The sequence below is a fragment of the Molothrus aeneus genome, chromosome 1 (genome assembly GCF_037042795.1).
Source record: "Molothrus aeneus isolate 106 chromosome 1, BPBGC_Maene_1.0, whole genome shotgun sequence".
NCBI lineage: Eukaryota > Metazoa > Chordata > Aves > Passeriformes > Icteridae > Molothrus > Molothrus aeneus.
In genome coordinates, this window is record NC_089646.1 from 129,794,104 (window position 1) to 129,812,503 (window position 18,400).

Here is an 18,400-nt window from a genome sequence, read left to right on the forward strand (position 1 = left end):
TATATATGTGTGTGTGTGTCAACTATTTCCACATATATGTGGTTCAATCCAAAACTATTTAAGTGGGAGTTTCCCATTGCCTTTTTCTCTTTTAGAGAAAAGCATAAGTTGACATAGTAAGTGAAACAATTTAAGATTTCATGGTTCTTTTAGAAATTTTGTAGTGTTAAAAAAAAATTATGAGAATTATGAGAATAATACTGTGATAAACATCTCCTAGTCTCAAAATGGGCTTAAAAATCAAGTTCAACTAGTAAAAAGTCTAATTCATAATTTAAGAAAGGAAAAATCTGAATTGAGTAGCAAAGCAAGTCCCATGGACACTACAGGAAATAAAACTAAAATTTTTTAATCAGGTGCACTTCCATCTAACACAGTATGAAAAACATACTACATGAACACACATCCAAAACCAAAATTAAGAACCTTGAAAGTGACATGAAGAACAATATAGAATGAACATAAATTACCCAATGGAGTTTTCTTATTTACTTTTCTTCTTTTAAAGTATTTGAATAGCAGCTATTTAAAAAAAAAAGCGTCAGTCTAATACTTTGGCAATAGAATCAGAGCACTCAAGACCATATTCTTTTCCCATTGTGGTCTTATCAAAACACTAGAACAAAAAAGCAGCCCCAGTTCTAATCTCCTTTATGTAGAACAGAAATTACCAAAATATTTTAAAGAATTATATAGATTAAAAAGTCTGTTTGTAGAGCCATATAATGAGTGTCTTACACCATGCTGCATAAAAACCATGTGGTTTTGACTTGAAAGTCAATTTCTTCATTAACAGAATATCACATTCCATAGTATAATTTAGTTGCTTTATTTGTTTTCTAAGTGACCAAAACCACTATTTTAATCTGTGTTAATGTGTTAACTGCACATGCCTTTGCAGGGGCTCTCCTCTGCCTGTACCATTCCTAAGTATCTCAGAGGACATACCAACAATGTGGCTTGTCCAAGTACTGCTTTGCTCTAATTTCACTACAACTTCAGGATTTTAATGACAGCCTGAACCCAACTACTAAGAAAAAATGTGGCACACCATCACAAATTGAACAACCCAAAGATTTACTCAGGTTGTTTTTTTAGGCAACAAAACAGTACACTTCATATTAACATATCAATTAATTAACTTCAGATATTTCCCATAGAAGTAATGGAGTAATTCCACAGGAAACCAGAGTCATATTGAATTCCTATTTGTTTTTTCATTTATCATAATGGGCTTAAAAAGTTGCAGGAAAAAACTCTTAATTCATCAAAATCCACAGAAAGAACCCTGCAGTATCTGATGATTAACTGACTTCTTGTAATATCATAATGTAAGCAGAGTTTTTTGCAAAAATGCATACTTGTGTGCCATGATTAGCTTAAAAAGCACAGGTGTCTCATGAAAAAGCTGGGACAAACACACTCATTTCCCACCACCAAGGCCCCAGCTTGACCCAACAATCCTGCAGTTCTGGAGCTGATCACAAATTTCTTTCTGAAGTACAGTACTCATATGGGACTTTGCAAAAATAGCTTCTGAGCTATTTCAGGCAATTTGCTCACTGATACTAAAGGAATTGGGACAATTGGAATGAAGTTTCAGTTTAGTAGGAGGAAATGCATAAACATATTCCCACACATTAGAGCTTCTGTATTTCTAACAGAGAAAAGTAAATAATGAAACACTCAAGAGGAAATTAAAATACATGAAGTAGAAAATCCACTGATGTTCACAATGCTAGGAAAATGCCACTAATTAAAAGCATGCTTGAAATGCAATCTCCAGTTATTTGGCACACACCTTTAAATGAGCCAGTCCTTCCAGTTTATCTAAAAACATCACCTCAGGAATCAATAAAAGACACAATTTAACATCATCTAACCAACAAAATGAACAGTCAAATAACTGTTTATACTTGTTTCCATTATGCACTCAAACTCTTAATTATTTCCTTTTGATTGCAAAATGATCAGACAAAGGTTTGATATTAAAAATCCTTGTCTTTTATGTGAGTATTAAAAATATGCAATTGATTCTAAGGTTTTTGAAAAGTCTGCTTAGCCACGTAAGCACAGAGAGACAAGCTTCAATGTGGTTTATCAAACCCACCCTCAGACACAAGTAGGATGATGAATTTTTCCTGTCAGCATCCTAAAGCATGGCTATACAATTTCCCACAGAAAATTCAAAACCAAGAACTCCTCCAATAAAATAAGGTTGTTAAGACCTGATCCTCCTAATATTAAAAAAAAAAAAAACAAAACAAAAAAAAAATTACATTTGGGGTAGTCTCTTTAAGTTAAAAGACAGAAATGTTTTTTTAAAATTCATATTTAGAAAGGTCTCTTACTTTGGAAATGAAAATGAAAGCTTTAGCACAGTCTCAGTTGAAGTTTCAAATGATAAAATATTTTTTTTTAAAAATATAGTTAAAGTTCAATTACGCAGGAGGTCTATGATTTAGGAACTAATAATTTGCAAGCAAAAGTGAATTACCAGCAGAAGAGAAGAAGGAAGAAGCAGCTGAAATAAGGTGATGGGTTGCCAGGGAGGAAAAGAGTAATGAGCAGTGAAGCTAAAAACATAAGGAAGGCCTAGAGAGGAGAAAAGGAAGAGTGTTAAGGAGAAAAGGGAAATCAGCTTATTACTAAGCAAGTTCCAAGTCAAGGAGAAATATGAAAAGAGTATCTGCAGATAAAATAAGCCAACAAGATTTTAAAAAAGTGTAATAATTACATAGATACCAGGATAAGCAGCTATTCCACCAATCCAAGTGCTCTATTATCACCACAGATACAGAAGATCACTAAAAATTTTTGTGGTATCAAAAAAATAGGACTTCTAAGAGATTATAAAGTGCCACAAATTTCCTCTGGTCAAATAAAGAGAATTTAAAGAAAGATATTATGGGCTTTTTAATGAATAGTGAAAGTGCTCATGGTCTTGCCTTAGGAAAAAAAAAACCCACACTAGATTCCACTGTAAAAGTCACATGCATGTGGGTTTCTGCTCAGTGATTAATGGCTGTTCTGTTTTCAACTTTATAGTATTAAAAGTATAATTAGAGAAATTGAAAAGTCTCTCTTAGCAGAAAGAATTAATGCTGAAAGTATTAATACTTGAAAATAATATTCAATTATATTTTTTACACCTCTAAGCTTTGTAGCCAACCACTGTTTCAGGCTATTTCACTATTTCCACAACTGCAGCATACAGAAGGATTCACACTTAACATAAATCTCCAAGTGCCACAGAAAGACTGTTAATATGTAAAGGAAACAGGATGTCAGAGAAATGGCATGGACCTTAAGAATTACTTTATATAGTATAAAATAGAAGTTAGGGAAGAGAACAAGTAGAAGCACTATTGAAAAATCCAGCCTTAAAATATTAAAAATATTACATTTTTGAAAAACAGGAAAGGAACCCACTGCTAGGAGAAGATAACTGAAATAATGGGAAAACAACTAAAAGAACACCCAATCCTCCACCTATAATGAACTAACTCTGCAACAGCTCCAAGGGTACAGAACAGAGGGAGCATGCAAAACAAACAAATTTGAATTGTCTTCTCTTTTGACTGTTATGAGAGCATTTGTGTGTGCAGTTACCTGTTAGCACTGTCGTTTGCTGCCTGGATGCTGCTGTCTATCTGCAGGATTGTTTTGTAATCAATGTACGCCTGTCGGTACCGCTCCATTGACTCGCTCGCCATTGCTCGGCGTAGAAGAGGCTTAAGGGAAAATGGCTGGAGCTCCAGAGCCCTGGGAAGACAAGAAGAAAAATGCAGGATTGAAAAGGAGTAACTGAATTAAGTGAACCATTTCATGATATACATAACTATATGCAACTCTGTGATTTCAGATGGCACTTACAGTAAAATAACTAAGGAAAATGGGTCTGAGTGGTTCATATCAATGCCCTAAATTACACCCAGTTTTGAAATTGTTAGTGCTTTTACTACAGCTTACTCTACTCAAAGCTCTGTCTTCCATCTGGAAAACTGCTCTCATCACCATGATATGATTAATGGAATGGCACCTGCTTATGAGCAAAAGCTGTTTTTCCTAAGTCCTGCCTAGATTCACAAGGATTTCAAGTATATGGTGCTTTTGCTTACATGACTTTCAGTTCTTCCTCCTTAAATGAAAGTATGCACTTGAAAAACCCACTGACTAGGACAGGAACATGCATGCACTTTTCTTTGGACTTAGGTTTTTGCCTGCCTTTTGTCTGTTTACATTTTTGATTGTCTGTCTGGTCAACACCAACCTCAACACTGTGCAATTAGAACCCCTTCCCAACACATTTGCATGCTGCATTTTTCCAGCAGTATGAAGCAAAGATTTTATTTCTCAAGAACTACCTTCTTTTCAATGATTCTTGCTAAAGAGAGAGAAACTTTTGAATAGTGAAATTAAGATGAGTCTAGACAACTGGATTTCATGAAGTCATAAAGCCACGCAGACTGAGATATCCCAGCTTTCTGCTACAGACATGTTTAGCTCCAAGATTAGACAAGGCTGCTCAGGGATTGATACAGCTGGGCCTGAAGACTCTCCACGGGATCTCTGCCCAACATCTCTGGGCAACCTGTTGCAATGTCAAGCAGTGTTCATGGGGAGAAGGCTTCTCCTAGTACAACCCTACAAAATTTTTTACTTTGAAATCAAGTAACCTATTTGTAGGTAATCTATTATATTGTGTTGCCTACTGAAGATTTGACATTACATGTGTTTGCAGTTCTGCATCCCAGTCTCTAAATTTTTTCTACCTCTGTATTATTTCTACCACTAAGCACTATGAGTTCTTGCACATCCAGGAAATATGCATGACATTAAGGACACTATCATTAGATAGTAAGAATAAAAAGCTTCTAATTGGTAAGAATACAAAACCTAAAACTTCTGTATTACTGATTCCAGCTAAAGTTTTACATACTTCAAACTTCCTCAATAGAAAGATGGGTCTTAGATACACCATCTCAGCCAGCTGTCTGCAATCCTGCATCTATTTTAACAAAATAGTGCTAATGAGTAATTTTTTTCAGAGAACTTATTCTGTCAGGTAGAATACATACAGTAAGTTAAATGTTTTGTACCTTTGTACTAAAAAGGTACATGCATATTTTATTTTTTGTTTTGGAGGGCTTTTTTTAACAGTAGTGTTATGCTGTACAAAAAACCGCACTGATTAATTAATATGATTTCTAATTCTTTTAAGATTCTTTTTTGCACCTTAAGCCTCAGCATTATAAACTCAATCTATGGAAATATTAAAAAAACCCAAACCATCAAAAATACAGTATTAATTTAGTGGGACACAGTGTTTGGAAGTTACTGAAGGTGTCTCATCTTCTCTAACTCCTGTATTCTTAAAAGCCACAATAAGCAGAAAGGATTTTAGCTCAATTCCTTAACAGCTGTAATTATTGTTTATAACTATGTCAAGTATATATTAAAAACCCCCAAACCAAAACAATAAACCAACAGAGAACACACACACATACACCATACATGTGCTCAAAAGCAATTTCCAATACCGTGACAAGCATCTGGCTTAACAAAGCTTTTACATATCTGTTACTGTAGAACTCCACTGTAAACCTGCTTTGGTATTATAAACTCGAATTCCACTATGCATTTCTGTGAACATAATAAGCTTAAAAACTGCCCGTACACAGTAAGACATTAAGTTAAAAATTATTTCTTTCCTAGTTTCATGTGATTGTTTATGTAACAAAGGTATCTGTCATTTAGACAAGGAATCAGACTTTATTGGTACTGTTCTGAGTCAAACAGCACTAGCAATATATCAGTTAAAATGTTTAATCATCACCAGGAATGTTGTTGCTCTACATGGGAGGTTTCAATTTACCTGTTACAATCCTGAATGCAGTCACTGCAGTTCCCTTCTTTGAGGTAACATGCTGCTCTGTTTGAGTACAAGATACTTAAATCGTCTGGACTTTGTTCTCCTAAAAGAAGTTACAATGAAAATCAAATAGTATTACTGAATTTACACTTAAGAATTAAAAACCTGCATACTCCAAGCTGCACTGCAGCGATGCAGTTTGCTGACACTGCAAAGCAGTAAAGAGCTTTCTTTGATCATGTCGCCTGGAATATGTAAGTATTCAAACATAAATGTCAACAGCTCTACCCCTAGAAAATTAAAACATTATTTCACTCATCATTCTGTATCTTCTGTCACGTGAACTGCTGTCTACCGAAATGATGCAAGATTTACTGCATGGCAACTCCTGTCAAAAATCCAGGGGCAGGCTAAATTCATTCACTTGTACTTCCTTTAAATCATCTAAACAGTTCTAGATTTAAAGTATAAGGTATTACACTCACCAAGACCAGTGACATATTCAATTGCTTCCGAATATTTGAGCACAGCTTCTCCAAACTGTCCACTCTTAAATAACTCGTTTCCTTCACTTTTTAGTTTTGCTGCAGTAGGAGGAAGTGAAGTGGAGCTGCCACCACCAGCCGAATGAGAGCCTTCCCTATGCGGTGTGGAGATCTCAGCTTCGGCGCTTTCACTCTTCTCATCGCTGCGTAAAAAGCCATTAACTTCGCCTTCATGGTCCGACAAACGCTTTTCTGACTTCTTCTTTGACGCGCCTTTTTTTCCCCCGCTCTCAGCGGAGTCCTTGTGCTTGTGCGTGTCTCTGTCCTGCTGCGCCTTGCCTTTGCGGTGCGACTTTCTGTGCGCGTTGCCCATCGCGGGCTCCCCGGCCGCCGCCCGCGCCGCCGCTGCCGCGCCGGAGCCTGCGAGGGCGTTAATGAGGCGGGTTAGAGCCGCATCAGCAGCGCGAACCATCGGCCCGCCGCGGCACGGGGGGGCGGCACAGGGACACCCAGCCGAGCCCGCGGCACCCAGAGCCAGGGGGGCTTTGTCTGCCTCGGAAAACACTGCTGAGGACACACAAAAATTCCTTCTTACAAGTAACCTGCAGGTGTTACTGAGAAGGGATTACTACGAAGCCTCATTGCCCCTTGCTGGGCACACGGGAACCCCTGTTCAGGTGTCAGAATGGTACAGGGCTCACCTTGACATTAACTCTTTAAATACCGCCTATTACAACACGGACGCTTTGATCTGCCGTGACCAAATCAAATGCCTGCGCGTTAAAGTTAGATCACAAGCTATCAAACTTGTAACGTTATACAAAACTTCCTCAAATATAATATGGAATAGGCAGGATAAAAGCTTATAAATCCTTCTCATGAAGATTTCATTTAACCATGTCAAAAATCCTTTTATGCATACTTGTGATCATTCAACCTTTACCGCTATTTATTACAAATTTATTTAGGAAAAAATCATAGAATAAGGGTATTAGATAATAAAATATCTATCTTCCATATTCACCTGAATTCCTACCAGATTACCACCACAGTATTCAAAGACAGATTTCTGCAGAGCCTCTCAATACTACTAAGCACACAACAACTCTGCCTTTTGGTACAATTAAGATGCTATCTTCCCCTTCCCTTAACCTGATGTTCTTATCTGCCCAACAGAATTTTTTCAACTATTGGAACAATATTTTCAATTGACTTTAACAAAATATCTGACACTGACTCAGCATGGAGGAACTCCAGGCGGTCCAAAATGTTACTGCAATCAAACTGAACAGGATGGGAAAGCATAAGATTTATAGAAACAACAAATCCTCTAGTGCCTCCTACCTAGCTGAGATCCCTGTTTTGAAATACCATACTTAATAATAAGTTCATACTCCACAGAGCGAGCAATGATAAGCTAAATCTACCCACACAGACATTTTTGTAAAACTTAAATTATTTATATTTGATACATCCACCCACTCACTCATCCAGCTGATGGTACCAAATACACCAAAAAGGCTTAAAGTCTATTTGCTAGGGAGAATGGTGGTAAAAGGCTTGCTGGGCAGATGAATGAAGACACCAGTATATTAAAAACTTCCTTAACATACATGCTAAAATACTTTCATTTTACATACACCAAAACAGAAAAAAAAATAAATTTAAATGTCACAGACTAACAGGTGATAGGACAAGCTTTTACAAAACATAGTGAAACACTGTCAAAGAGCATCCCAGCTTCTAGAGACAAAGAGAAAGCAAGGCAGGCACACAATATGTGGTGTGAATGTTATTAATGTGAATAATCTGTAATTCCTGAATACAGGAAAAAATTTCCTAAAGATGAAGTGCACAGAACCAATCCTGGATTAAACAGGAAGCATTTATAGCATTTGGAGTCTGGAGTCCCCCTGACAATAGGAATGCTGATAGTTACCTTATGTAGCTGCTGGGTAATACTAATTGGTTAAATACTTCAAGTCTGAGTAAACAGCATGCAAAAAAATGTACAGCTATACTTCTCAAATATAATTCTCATTGTCTTTTAGTTTCAGTCTTTAAAAGCAATGTTTCTCTACTGGTCTCTACAGAGAAATTAAAGCAGTATTCTGGGTTAAAAAAAAACCACCAATACTTCTGAACTTTTCTTAAGGAAAAAAAAATTCAAGACACCTTAAAAATTTGAAGGAGAATTTGAAGAAAGGTAATGAAAAGTCTGGACGGAATTTTGACCAGAATGACAACAAATACACACAAGCAAGAATTTTAATTTATGTTATTACTAAAATAGCAAACTGAAAATGGAAGGACCATCTTAAAACTAAAGAAATCCCCACTGAATACTCTAACAGGAATATTTGAAGTTTGGTGAGTGTTTACTATTATATAATATATAATAATATATTACATATTATATTATTTAATACTGCAATAGATCAATTATATACCACACAGCTCAACAAATTTGTCTTAATTAAAAGGGGCTATTTCAAATGTATCAATTTATCTTTAAACTGTATTTATTACTTGAGGTTATAACTTCTGGAAACATGTCAAAATACCAGGTGCTTTGTCAAGCATATGATTTTTAGTTTTTGCAGTGCCTGAATACTGGGTTTTGTAGTTTCTAGGATGCAAGCAATTTTCTGTTTCTATTGTACAGAAAGGGCTCGATTTACTTTTGCTTTCATCTACATAGAAGATGAAGAGAGACTACACTCTATTTAGACTTTTTTGTTCAAAGTTCAGAAATCAACTTTTCAGCCCTAAAGATCACAAAAAATTTTTTTTTTCCAATCTCTAAATTGTAAATTCAGTAGGAATGCATCAGGGTTACCAATTAGAATGTGAAATAAATGTGACTACATGACTGGACTACATGGACTACTGGACTGCCTGTGATTACAGGACTAGAGGTTTAGTCTACTTATTGCTGTTAGGTTCACAGAACATTTTTTATTCATTAACTGAACTGAATTCATCTTTGTTTCCAGTTGTACAAGAAAATACAATCTATGAAAATACTTTCCACTTAAATCTCAGAAGTACTTTTGTGTATCACAGGAACACCTTGGTGAAAAATAAGAAAATACTTTCCACTTAAATCTCAGAAGTACTTTTGTGTATCACAGGAACACCTTGGTGTCAACTGACAATCTTCCCTATGTTTAAAGGCCTAACCTTTCATCAACAGAATGGAAGTCTTCCTATGGAGCTAGAACACAGTCATCTGAATGCTCACAATAGAAAACACCCCCAAATCAACAGACATTTAAGGCTAGGGACATGATTGCACTCCTTTCTTCCAAGGTTTTAGCTCAGGAGATTCAGTAGACACCAACTGATATAGGAAAGTATATTTTCCCTAATCTTGTGTGCCAGTAATACATTATTATATCATACATTTACAGTCATACATTCATGATTAAGCTGCAAAACCCACAGACTGATTTAGTTTCAAGATAAAACACAGAAAACATAAAAGCCACCGCTGTGACTTTAAATACCTTAAAGAGCCAACATAACTAAAAGAAAGGAGAAGGGTGAAATCAGCCTAGGGATTTTATTCTGTTGCAGGCCAGAGGCCAGCCATGCAGCTGAATCTAAAAGCAAGCTGCCAATGCAAGCCTTCCTAGCCCCTGCTGCCTCACCTCCTCCTGCAAGCCATGGATTCTGATTATGCCAGTGGCTTCACCCAAAGAGCCTTGCAGTTAACCACACACTAATCCAGGAATGGGAGATACGCTTCAACTGCTTGTAAACTACATCCAGTACAAGAATTACAAGAATTACATGTTGTTTACCTCTAATACAAACTTCCAGGGCATAGAGATGAGCTCTTACAAAAAAAAAAAAAAAAAATTATAGTTTCCAAAACAAACAATAACAAAAATTATAGATGTTAACAAATTATACTTGATCATTTTTACACCCTTTGATGCAAGCATGGGAAGAAAAATGAGAAAAATGTGCTGGTGGAAAGGCAGGAAACCTGTGTGAGAGAAAGATCTCAGGAACACAAAATGTTCCCTCACCAGAAGAAATTTTTAACTGGGTCCACATCAAAGGGCAGGTGTACAGGGAAGTAGGTGATTTAGAGCACACAGGGCACAGGGAAGTAGGTGATTTAGAGCAACATTTTCCATTTGTCTCTGTTATGCCCATTCTAGAAAGAATTACAAAGATGTGTAATAAAACTGGGTTCTAGATTTCACACTCAGATCTACTTTAAGTAGTCAATGTAAGTTTAGTCTTCAAACAGGCAAAATTCTTTGCAAGAATATATGGATGAATTGTGTGAATAAACATTACTACCTCAAAGACAACTATTTTTCCTTAGGTTAAAATAAAGTAGGAAATGATAAGACATTACTTTTATCTCCACCACGTCTTTCACGTTCTTCTGTATTTTCCTCTCTTCCTTCACCACTTTCTGAATCCTCTATCTCTTGAATAAGTATTTTTTTTCCTTTGCCTTGAGACTCAGATACAGGCTTTAAACCTTTCAGTTTCTCTTCAATCTCTAGCAGACTTTTCTACAATAGAGAAAAAAAGCAGCAATAGCAGAAGTGTTTTTATGATGTATATAAATTACAGTTCACGTACAGCAAATACATTCTGTTAAATAATCCATGAAATCCTGAAGAATTATCAAGATAAATGTTGCCAATATAAAAGATGGTAATAAATGTGAATTTTACAAGAGTCAGCATCAAACCAAGAGTAATAGTCAATTTCTGTCTCTCTCACAAGAAATAGGCACAAGATATCTTCACATCTTTGTGTGAAGTTATCACATAAATAAATAAATACTTTTCTTGAATGCACTGCTTATCAAAAATAAAAAAACTAAATTCAACAGGAAAAAAGTAGATTTATGATTGTGAGATCTGGCATGGAAGAGATGTGGAAAACAGGTTCTCTAGAGAATCTCCAAAAAAGCCTAAAATCAGAATCAAAATTTATGCTACGGAGAATCTGATGTCAGATGGACAACTGATGGAAAAATACAACTGAGAGAACAAGAACCAAGAGACAACAGTCCCTTAACAGTGTAGCAGAAGGACACTGTGGAATAATGATAAGGTTTGCTCCTCTTATAAGAACTGCAATTAAATTATCAAACAGCTTCTCATTCCATAATATTTTTCCATTACTCAAAAAATCCCCTTTAACTGCACTTGGAATCATCAAGGTTGGAAGAGACCTTTAAGACCAAGGCCAACTGTTAACCCAGCACTATCACTGTAACCCATAAACCACTAAATCACTTTACATTGTCAGAGCAGAGTAAGACACACCCAGCATTATGTGGTATTCTGAATGTAATTCAATGCTGTGCAAGAAAGTGCCTCAGTACTTTCTCAAGAAAAAGACAAGAACAGGATCAAGCAAAGATTCACATGGACAAACTACCCTGAAGAATTCCAGTTACTGACAACCAATTCACTTTTCTCCTAGTGATTCTGGATATGAACATGCACTCTGCATATGTTCCATACATTCATATTTATCTCAAGAGAGTTCTGAGGATTCTCCAAGCAATGAGAAACTTGAAAAAATGCCCTGCCAAGCACTTCTCATTTTTGTATGTGCCAGCCAAGGCATAATAGCTGGCATGAATAAGGACAAAGTACAGATATCTGCTTTCAGCTACAAAAGCACTGCTCAGCAAAGCAAGTAATGGAAGAGTGTAATCAAAATGAGTGACTCTGTCTGGTATTATAAGAAGTCTCAGCACAGCCTATTTGATACATCTTTTCACATAGACTGTTGTACAATTTGTCATCACAGACTCACAAGCTATTTAGATATTCAGTCTTGTAAATAGAAAATAAAAAATAAAAAGACCAAAATCTCTTTTAGAACTCAGATCTAAAGACATGTAATTAATTCTTTGCTTGATATGAAACTCAGGAACTATTCTGGACAGGAACTTAGCTCCAGGAGCACCCTAAAAAGGATAAATGCTGTATGTGGTCAATTTGACACAAGAGGCATGTACCACTTTCTCTGGTACAAGCAATAGTAATAAATAACTCCATGGAAAGAAGCAGGAATCAACAAGCTGCTAGCAGCTTACAATATGCCACCAACAAGAGCTGGACAGAAGTTGGGACAATTGCACAGCATCCAGAAGTCATATGTAAAAACATTGGGAGGGTAGTAGTGTGATGGACTCATAATTAACATACAATGAGCAGTTTACTATCAAAACTGCCCAGTACTGAAGGTTCTCAGGACACACAGAGTCCAAATGCATGGACTGTTCTAACCTGCAAAATATCCCTAAGATATCAATAAAGGACACAAACCAATCCTCTCCTTAACAGCTAGAGTAACAGTAGTTCAAGGACCATATCCTGACCCTAATTTTCAAAGAAAGCATCTGGCTTTCTTTGAAAAGCCAGAATTGGTTATGAAGAGTCCAGATTTATAAGAAGGTACAAAAGGTTTTCCAGTCTACTCTGGAGATGAAAAATGAGAATTTATAACACCACACTGAAGCAAGAGCAGAATCCAGCTCTCCTCCTTTTGGGTAAACTTTACCACTGTAACAACAAAAGCTTGGCATCTGTTGGATTTTTCTTCTCATTATGTACTCAAACTTAAATGCACCTATCTCAATGGATCTTTTCAAGAGAAATTTCCAAATAGCTTTGATCAGCAAGACACTAATACTGCAAGCATGTTCAGCAGAAAATGTTTTAGGCACCTAAATTACACTAAAGAGAAGGCTTTTCCTCACAATCAAGTCATGAACAGAAGATCTGGCCACATTCAATACCTAATTTCCACCACATGTGATCTTGGGAAGCTGATGAATGGCACAGCAGATTGAGTGTGTCCTCAAAACTCATAGTTACATCAAACAACATGAACTGCACTCACTTTAGGCTATAACTGTGTACAACTTCTTTCTAGCCATATTCAACTCGCTAATCTTTACCTTAGCCATAGAGTTTTCTGGTTCAACAGACAACACTTTATTCAGATCCTCTATAGCTGTCTGGTAATTCTGCAGATGCCTGTGGACAGTGGCACGACGCATCAAAGCTACAAAAGAATGAAGTGTATTTTTTATGCATTTAAAGTATAAAGTGAATAAAAATACACTGTTTTTTCTAGACATAATAAGTGCAATTGTGCAGTTTATAAAATTCTGCACTTACTTCTATATTACTAACAACTGTTTTCTTGATGATCTTTAATGATGCAATTTCACATGACATCTTTTGAGGCAGTCATGAATTGTGAAGCACCTTTTCATAATTTTCAAATTTTCCACCTCCATCCATGCAAATACAGTTAGCTACATTCAAGTTCTTGACTTCAAACCAACAACTTTGCTTGTTTTCATGTCACTTTTAAATTAATTTATAATTCAGTGTGGGTATTATGGAAACACTGCATGAATACAAGAGGGCTTATAGTTATCATATGGAAAACGTGCTGCCATGTAAGAATTCCCTTTACATATCAACAGGATGAACTGCATAAAACTTCACTAACCCCCAAAGAATGACTCAAATTGCTTTGGGGAGCTATGCAGTTCCCTTATTTGTATTTAGACCTGATGTAAGCTCAGTTCAGTCAACTTACAACATGTACCATTTTATTTGCTAGAGGTAAAATATTACATTGAAATTTTATTTTCTACTTTACCTTTTATGTTGCCAGGTTCCATATCTAGTACCTTCTCACAATCCTGCAAAGCATTGTCCCAGTCCTGAAGTTTGATTTCTGCTTGAGCTTTGTTGTTATACACAGCTGCAGTTGGTATTACTGATAAACTCCTAAAAGAAAGGGAATATTGCTTGTGTTAGAGTCAGAGTTAGAAAACCTGAATCTAGAAAAACTTCAGTACTGGAAGCTATAGGAATATTAATACTGGTATTCTAACCACAGTAGTGGTTAGAGACTCCCTTCTATGTGACCACAGGCAACCATCCGCCAACTAGATTTACTGTCTTCAGAGGCCTCTTGCTTGCCAGGACTTAGACCTGAGATGTTGCAGAGGAGATGCCATGGTTCATCTGTCACTTAGACTACTGCCTCCTCCTGCCATCCATGTAGAGTCCAAAGAAACTGCCAGATGGAACCTCTGAGAGATGAAGAGTAACTACACAGCTCTGGGGATTATGATGAAAAGGATGGTGGTGGGGGAGGACACATGGGATTCTCCTTGATCTTGCTTGTAAGATGGAAAGATTCAGCAGTGGATAAATTGTCCAGGTCCATGTCTGGCTGCAGGGCTGGTATTGTAGGTAGGGTTTTAGTTTCTGTGACAACAGGATCATCTCTGAGGAACAAGGACAGCTAGGATGCACATAACAAAATGGTGTAAGGGAATCTTTGCCAACGACCTTGTTAATGTTGCAAGGAAGACCCTAAACTGTGCTCTCTGGAAAGAATAGCAATGATAGTGCCTGGGGGACAGCACACTGCAATAGACACAATTTCATTGTGAAAAAAAACATGGCTGAAGAACAATCTCAAATACTTCCCCACAAATGCACAACACATGGGAAACAAAAAAAAGAATAAAAGCTCTATGCAGCTATGTTCCCAGTGGGATAATCTGTGCGTGCTCTTTAAAAAGGGTAGGAGGGTGAGGAAGAAGAGGAGATGCATTCTAGTCTAAGCAGTGATTCAATGTGTGAAGGTTTGTCTTCACACACGAGGAACAGGCAAGAGACTGACAAGCCAGTCAAGAAAGCCAATGGGTAAGAAGAAGAGGTCAGAAGAAGAGGTGATTTTCCATTCTAGTCACAGATGACCCCTTCAGATTATTAACAATTCACTCCAAAATATTTTATTTAAATATTTATAACTCTAAGAAAATAGATTGCAGATAGGATTAGAAAAGTGACCAGTTAGAACAGCATGGTGTCACTATCATACATTTCAGAAGGCATACAATGCTCCATGGGGGTCAAAAATGGAAAAACTCTCCATTAGAAAGGATTCTGCCTATCCTTAATTATTAGTACCTTATTTATGTACCAAAAGCAGATGTTTTTACTTATTTTTATATTATGTATTTGTATTTTATTTATTGTATATGAAATACAGCTATAGACTTTTTTAATGTTTGTGTAAAAAACCCAAACAAAACAAGAAAGATCCTTAGGCTGCAAAAAACCAAACTCATCATGCATCAAATGCCTCAGTTAAGCAGCTTGTGCTCTATGAATATCATTCCAAGTGTGCACACACACATACATATATACAGATCTATCTATATCAGCAACCTCCAGATTAATTTTCATAAGCTTTTCTACAAAACCCTAACTCCTTCATTGACATTATGAATGATAATTCCTAAACATAAATCTTTAAATATTTATTTTATTTCTGTTCCACACTATTTCTATTCATTATTTTCTCCATACTTATCTGCACTGACCACAAATGTATTAACTTTCTCATACTTTTTTCAAGGTTATCCCACTATAATATCATAGCTCATTAATTATCTTTACATTTCATCTCACAGTAGTGTCATATCATTATCCTCCATTTACACTGGTAATTAATACCCCAAGATTCCCAGGTACTGTAAATTTCTAAACAACAACTTTGACACTTTCTGATTTCTAGGGTTTTTTTAAGTCCTTACCATTTCAGAGCACAGAGTTAAATTACATTTGTAATTATTTAGTTTCTCAGCACTCTGATTATCCTTTTATTTTTGTAAACATGCCCTTGGAATCTCAATGGTTTAAAAAAATCTGAGGAAGTTTGTGACAACTGCAGATTGCATTCCATCACTTTCTAGCCCCTTCTCTTCCGACAAATAAAAATTAATATGAGGATGGATCAGTGCTTTAAATATTCTTCTGTCAAATCTTTCTGCCCTTTTGAAAATAATCTAATTGTCACTAGTTGCTTCAATAAGAAGTTGCTTCAATTACATTGGTCTGAAACCAACGTTCACAAGTAGGAGTTATTAAAATATAAGAACACGATAGTATTTACTCACCGAGTGTAATATGTCACTGCTTCCACATAATCGCCAGTGGCAAAAGCTTCATTGCCCTTTTCTTTTTCACGAGTAGCAATAAAAATTTTCTCTCTCTTTGTCATTCCTAGCAAAAAATATTTCTACATAACAACAACTAGCAACTTGCACAGATGTAACCAAAACAGTCAGATAAAATACTCTGAATCTCATAGTTTGCATTATTTTAAAAGCACGTGGCTTGGTAAAAGAAAAATTTGTATTTTATTTTCTGTAATAAAACACTAAATTCTTCTGATAGGCATACAAATCAGAATGCAAGAAAAAAGCAGTTGGCTAAGCTCTATGATTAATTTATAATACCAGATATATGCTTTACTTCTTTACCTTGTGTTCTCAACTAAACATAAACATTCTTACTGTTTATTAAGCAAGACTAGATTTTTTTCAAACATGGCTTCAAGCTCACTTTAAATCTAACAACTTTTAGCATCTCTAGGTGCTGAAAAATAAAGGCACTTTATTATATACTTCTTTAATTAGTATCCATACTCTACAACACAGTATTACAACCAAAGAAAAATTATGTTTCTAAGACATTACCAGTTGTGTCAATTTTCTTTTCAATTATGGGAAGACTTGGCCTACTGAAGAATCTTGCTTTTGAGTTACTTTCTTCACAGTCTTCATCAATTTTAGAACATTCCTTTTCCACATCAAACCTTTAATTCATAAAATGACCAATTCAATAATTCTGCATGGCAAGACTCCTCAGCTGACAGAAAGGCATGTTGTATTTTCATTACAAACCAAAGGAAGAGATACAGGCTGCATTCATTTATTGGTGACCAAGAAAAATCTCTGCCTCACCTCCTCACCATATTCCCCAAAACAGACAGGTAAAATTTAAGAAACAGTATCATCAGGCTCCATCCCAGCCCTATCAAACATCCCCTTTAACCTTGGCCAAAATACCTAAGAAACAGCTTCAAAGCAATTTATACTGTAAACTTGAGACAACATTTCAAAGCAGCTCTAAAGCAGCTTTTGAAAACAGAGTTTAGGAATGTATATCAAAGAAATATTGCTGCTGTAATACTGTAAAATAAATATAGTAATAATCAATTTCTACACTATACATAAACATTGTTCTTACTGCTTTTCTGTGTAGGGTGTAATGGAAAATAGCCTTTTCACAATAATCTGAACAATATGAATAATTTCTTTCTGAAATCAAGATACTATTTTGAAAATTTCTCCAACTCAAAACCTTTTCACATAACACTAATTGTTCTCCATTTTGAATCTGATCTTTTGCTAGCTTACTTTTACCTATTTATTATAAATTAAGCACATTTCAAATATTTTTTAAAAATAAGAAGCAAAACTCTTTGTTTAGAAATTGCCTAAACAATTATTTGAAAGCTCTAGAATTATCCTCAAAGCATTTTAAAACCACTATATGCTTTAAATTGGAAAACATCTTTCAGACAGCTCTGTTTCATAATCCAAAATAAACAGTGTACTCATAATCCAAAATAAATACCCTCTATGGAAAAATTCACAATCTGTACTATTATCAGCATGTTAAAGCACTTAAAGATTGTGTACATAAATGTGTAAACAAAATCTGTACAATTACTTTGGAAAGATACAGTACCAAGAGTAAAGAATAAATGAAAGAATAAATTGTTGCAGAAATTATTTTTATAACCTAATTTCTTTGTCCACATTTGAGCAGAAAGGCACCAATTTCTGAAAGATACATGCATGAAAATAACTTATGCAAAACAGGGTATATGCAAAACTTATGCAGAACAGGGTTTTTGTAAGGGCTTTGGGATATAGTTTCATTACCCAAACCCCACAAAATCCCCATCTACTGCACTGGAAATTTGTGCCTCCTCACTCTGATTCTATAGCATTATAATCCAGATTTCAGGAACTACAGAAAAGCTTCTACAGTGTGCAACACAGGAATAACAATGTGCTGTTTGCTTTCGGTATTCAACAATTTGGGCATGAACCTGTCACGTAACTTGGGAAGGTGATGTGCCACCATTACAGGATGCA

General features: G+C 35.8%; 1 protein-coding gene across 2 annotated transcripts in view; it reads right to left on the bottom strand.

The window, feature by feature from the left end:
• The window catches only part of SPAG1 (sperm associated antigen 1), a 37,711-nt gene that overhangs the window by 11,447 nt on the left and 7,864 nt on the right, over positions 1–18,400 (bottom strand). For both annotated transcript variants that reach the window (XM_066565001.1, XM_066564995.1), the window contains 8 exons: positions 16,931–17,049; positions 16,349–16,454; positions 14,029–14,159; positions 13,313–13,419; positions 10,736–10,898; positions 6,361–6,780; positions 5,879–5,978; positions 3,613–3,765 (listed from right to left, as the gene is read on the bottom strand). In XM_066565001.1, the coding sequence (XP_066421098.1) occupies positions 3,613–3,765; positions 5,879–5,978; positions 6,361–6,780; positions 10,736–10,898; positions 13,313–13,419; positions 14,029–14,159; positions 16,349–16,454; positions 16,931–17,049 (1,299 nt within the window). The remainder of the gene's footprint in view (positions 1–3,612; positions 3,766–5,878; positions 5,979–6,360; positions 6,781–10,735; positions 10,899–13,312; positions 13,420–14,028; positions 14,160–16,348; positions 16,455–16,930; positions 17,050–18,400) is intronic.